Here is a 2,421-nt window from a genome sequence, read left to right as displayed (position 1 = left end):
TCAGGATCAGCTGGAAAATACGGTGTAGGAGTCAGTGGTATTTTGGTATTAGAACCAACAAAAATTAGTGCGTAAAAGTGAAGTTAAGCATAAAATATTTTTGCATATTAAAAAAATAAAATAAAAAGTGTGGTGTGTTAAGAAGAAATCCTGTTTGCAGTTCTTCACAAGCAAACTGGAAGAAGGTACTTTGGGTGAATGAGGCCAGAATTGGGAAAAGTTTTTTGGCCGACCTGCAAAACGTGTGTGTCGTTAAAACACTTTGCAATACCCCTTTACATGATGAGGGCAGCTTTTCTTCAGCTGGAACAGGAAAACTGGTCAGATTTGATAAGCAGATGAGTAATTGGAGAAAACCTGTTAGAGGTTTCGAAAGACCTCAGACGGAGGGAGCGGTTCACCTTCCAGTAGAGCAACAAAAACCTTAATCACACAGCAAAAGCTACAATAGAAGAGTTCATCAAAGTGTATTCATGTGTCTTGTGCTTCTGCTACTTGTCTCAGGTTTTAAAGAAAGCAGCAATCGTTCAGAAAGCAAAGACGACAGAACACACTCGCACCGAGCGCCAGGTGCTGGAGCACATCCGCCAGTCTCCCTTCCTGGTCACCCTTCACTACGCCTTTCAAACTCAGAGCAAGCTGCACCTCATCCTGGGTGAGACCATCGAAGATCAGCCGTCAGACACACTGATAAGATTCGTCTTTCTGTCTGAATCTCTGCGTTTTTATTTTCTTTCCAGTGTGTTTATTTCTTTGCATATCCTTTTCAAGCCCCCTCTTTATTTGTTCTTGTGTGTGACTACAGACTATGTGAGCGGCGGTGAAATGTTTACTCACCTGTACCAGCGGGATCACTTTTCCGAAGAAGCTGTGCGGATTTATATCGGGGAAATAATTCTCGCTCTGGAGCATCTGCACCAGGTGAGTGTGGGTGACTTCAACGCCTGAATGGAGCCAGTCTTTATTTCTCCCCACCACATTCGAAAGTTGGTTAAATGCATACATTCACTCTCTATTCCTCTTTGGTTTTTATATCTTTCTCTTTATCGTTAAATTTGATTTACATCCGCTTTTGTTGAACTCACAACACAAGTGAGCTGACTGGACTTTGCTTGACTTGCAGCTTTTTTTTTCTGCAGCTGTTGACTTTATTCTTCAAGGAGAGAAGTCTCCTTTGGTGTTCATTATGTGAAACACACTCTGGCTCGAGGAAGTGATTACCTAATAGTGTTACACAACTCCCGTAGCTGCTAGTTGTGCTCATATCCCAGGGAGGCAGCTGCAGTGTTGAATTTAGTCATCGTCTTGCATGTTGTTTTGATAACTGATTGTTAAATGTTGGTGAAAAGCCGGAAGTCAGATTTATTTTTAAAAGCGTTCCTCAGCTTATCGCTGCTGGTTTTTGTGGCGTAGCATTGGGTGACTTCTATTTTTTTCTTTTAAAGTGTAGCTTTTCAAGGAGGTAAAGTCAATCTTTAGGATGTGATGAAACTGTTAAAAGCTGCAAGAGAAACAAATTAGATCCGCCTCTCATTTTTCTCCCCACTGCTAATTCCCTTGTTGAAGAGCTAATTCAACAAGAAAATTAGCTCTTCTCTTGTTGACATACAAGGGAAGAGCTAATTCATGCTAATCAGAAAAAAAGACGATTCCAATAGCAAAATAAAGCAATTTACCATCCCACAAGCACACTCTGCAATACCTGAATGTTATAAGCTGAAGAAAGTAGTCACAGCAGCAAGCTAAGAATAACTGTCTAATCTGTGTTGCTTCCAGTATTTCTGCTCTGCTAATGTGTCGATTTGCCGGTGACATAACAGTAGACGCAAAACACAAGCCGGTATTAAAATCCATTGTTTTCATAACCTTGAGTAGTAATACCAAAGGTGCTACGGTATTTTCTCTAAAATCGAAAGCAACAGTCAGTACCGCGATGGATCCGTCTATCATCCGTACCCGGCTGACCGCGTAAAGGTCGCCCGTCCATCACATAGCAATTTAGAGAGACAAATTAACTCAACAGTCGTGTTTCTGAGGCGTGGGAGGAAGCCAGCATAAACCCACACAGGCACAGGTGGACAGGCAGAAAGATGCAAACCTGGGAGTTTCTTGCCTAACACCAACTACTGCGCCACATATTTAGATTTTGATGACCTTAGGCGAAACATGTACCGTATTTTCCAGACTGTTGAGCGCATCTTACTATAAGCAGCACCTGCAAAGAAAAAACAAAAAACTGGAAACGTACCTATATAAGCCGCACCGGGTTATGAGCAGCCCTGCGTCTCCAACACCGAACCATAGACTCGTTCACGCCGAGCTTACGCTCTATGTACTGCCAGATCGACAGCCTTCAACGTAAAAGCTGCGTCATATGAGTTCCATCCATCCATCCATCCATCCATTTTCTTCCGCTTATCC

At 42.4% G+C, this 2,421-nt stretch overlaps 1 protein-coding gene across 1 annotated transcript in view; it reads left to right on the top strand.

Annotated features, from left to right (window-relative positions):
* rps6ka4 (ribosomal protein S6 kinase, polypeptide 4) overlaps window positions 1–2,421 on the top strand; it is a 20,475-nt gene that overhangs the window by 3,887 nt on the left and 14,167 nt on the right. Inside the window, exons 2-4 of the mRNA XM_017308524.1 lie at window positions 5–24; window positions 437–655; window positions 806–921. Of these exons, the coding sequence (XP_017164013.1) occupies window positions 5–24; window positions 437–655; window positions 806–921 (355 nt within the window). The remainder of the gene's footprint in view (window positions 1–4; window positions 25–436; window positions 656–805; window positions 922–2,421) is intronic.

Source organism: Poecilia reticulata, linkage group LG14, assembly GCF_000633615.1.
Source record: "Poecilia reticulata strain Guanapo linkage group LG14, Guppy_female_1.0+MT, whole genome shotgun sequence".
Classification (NCBI taxonomy): Eukaryota; Metazoa; Chordata; class Actinopteri; order Cyprinodontiformes; family Poeciliidae; genus Poecilia; species Poecilia reticulata.
Note: the sequence above shows the minus strand (reverse complement) of the source record. Positions and strands in the feature narration are given on the sequence as shown.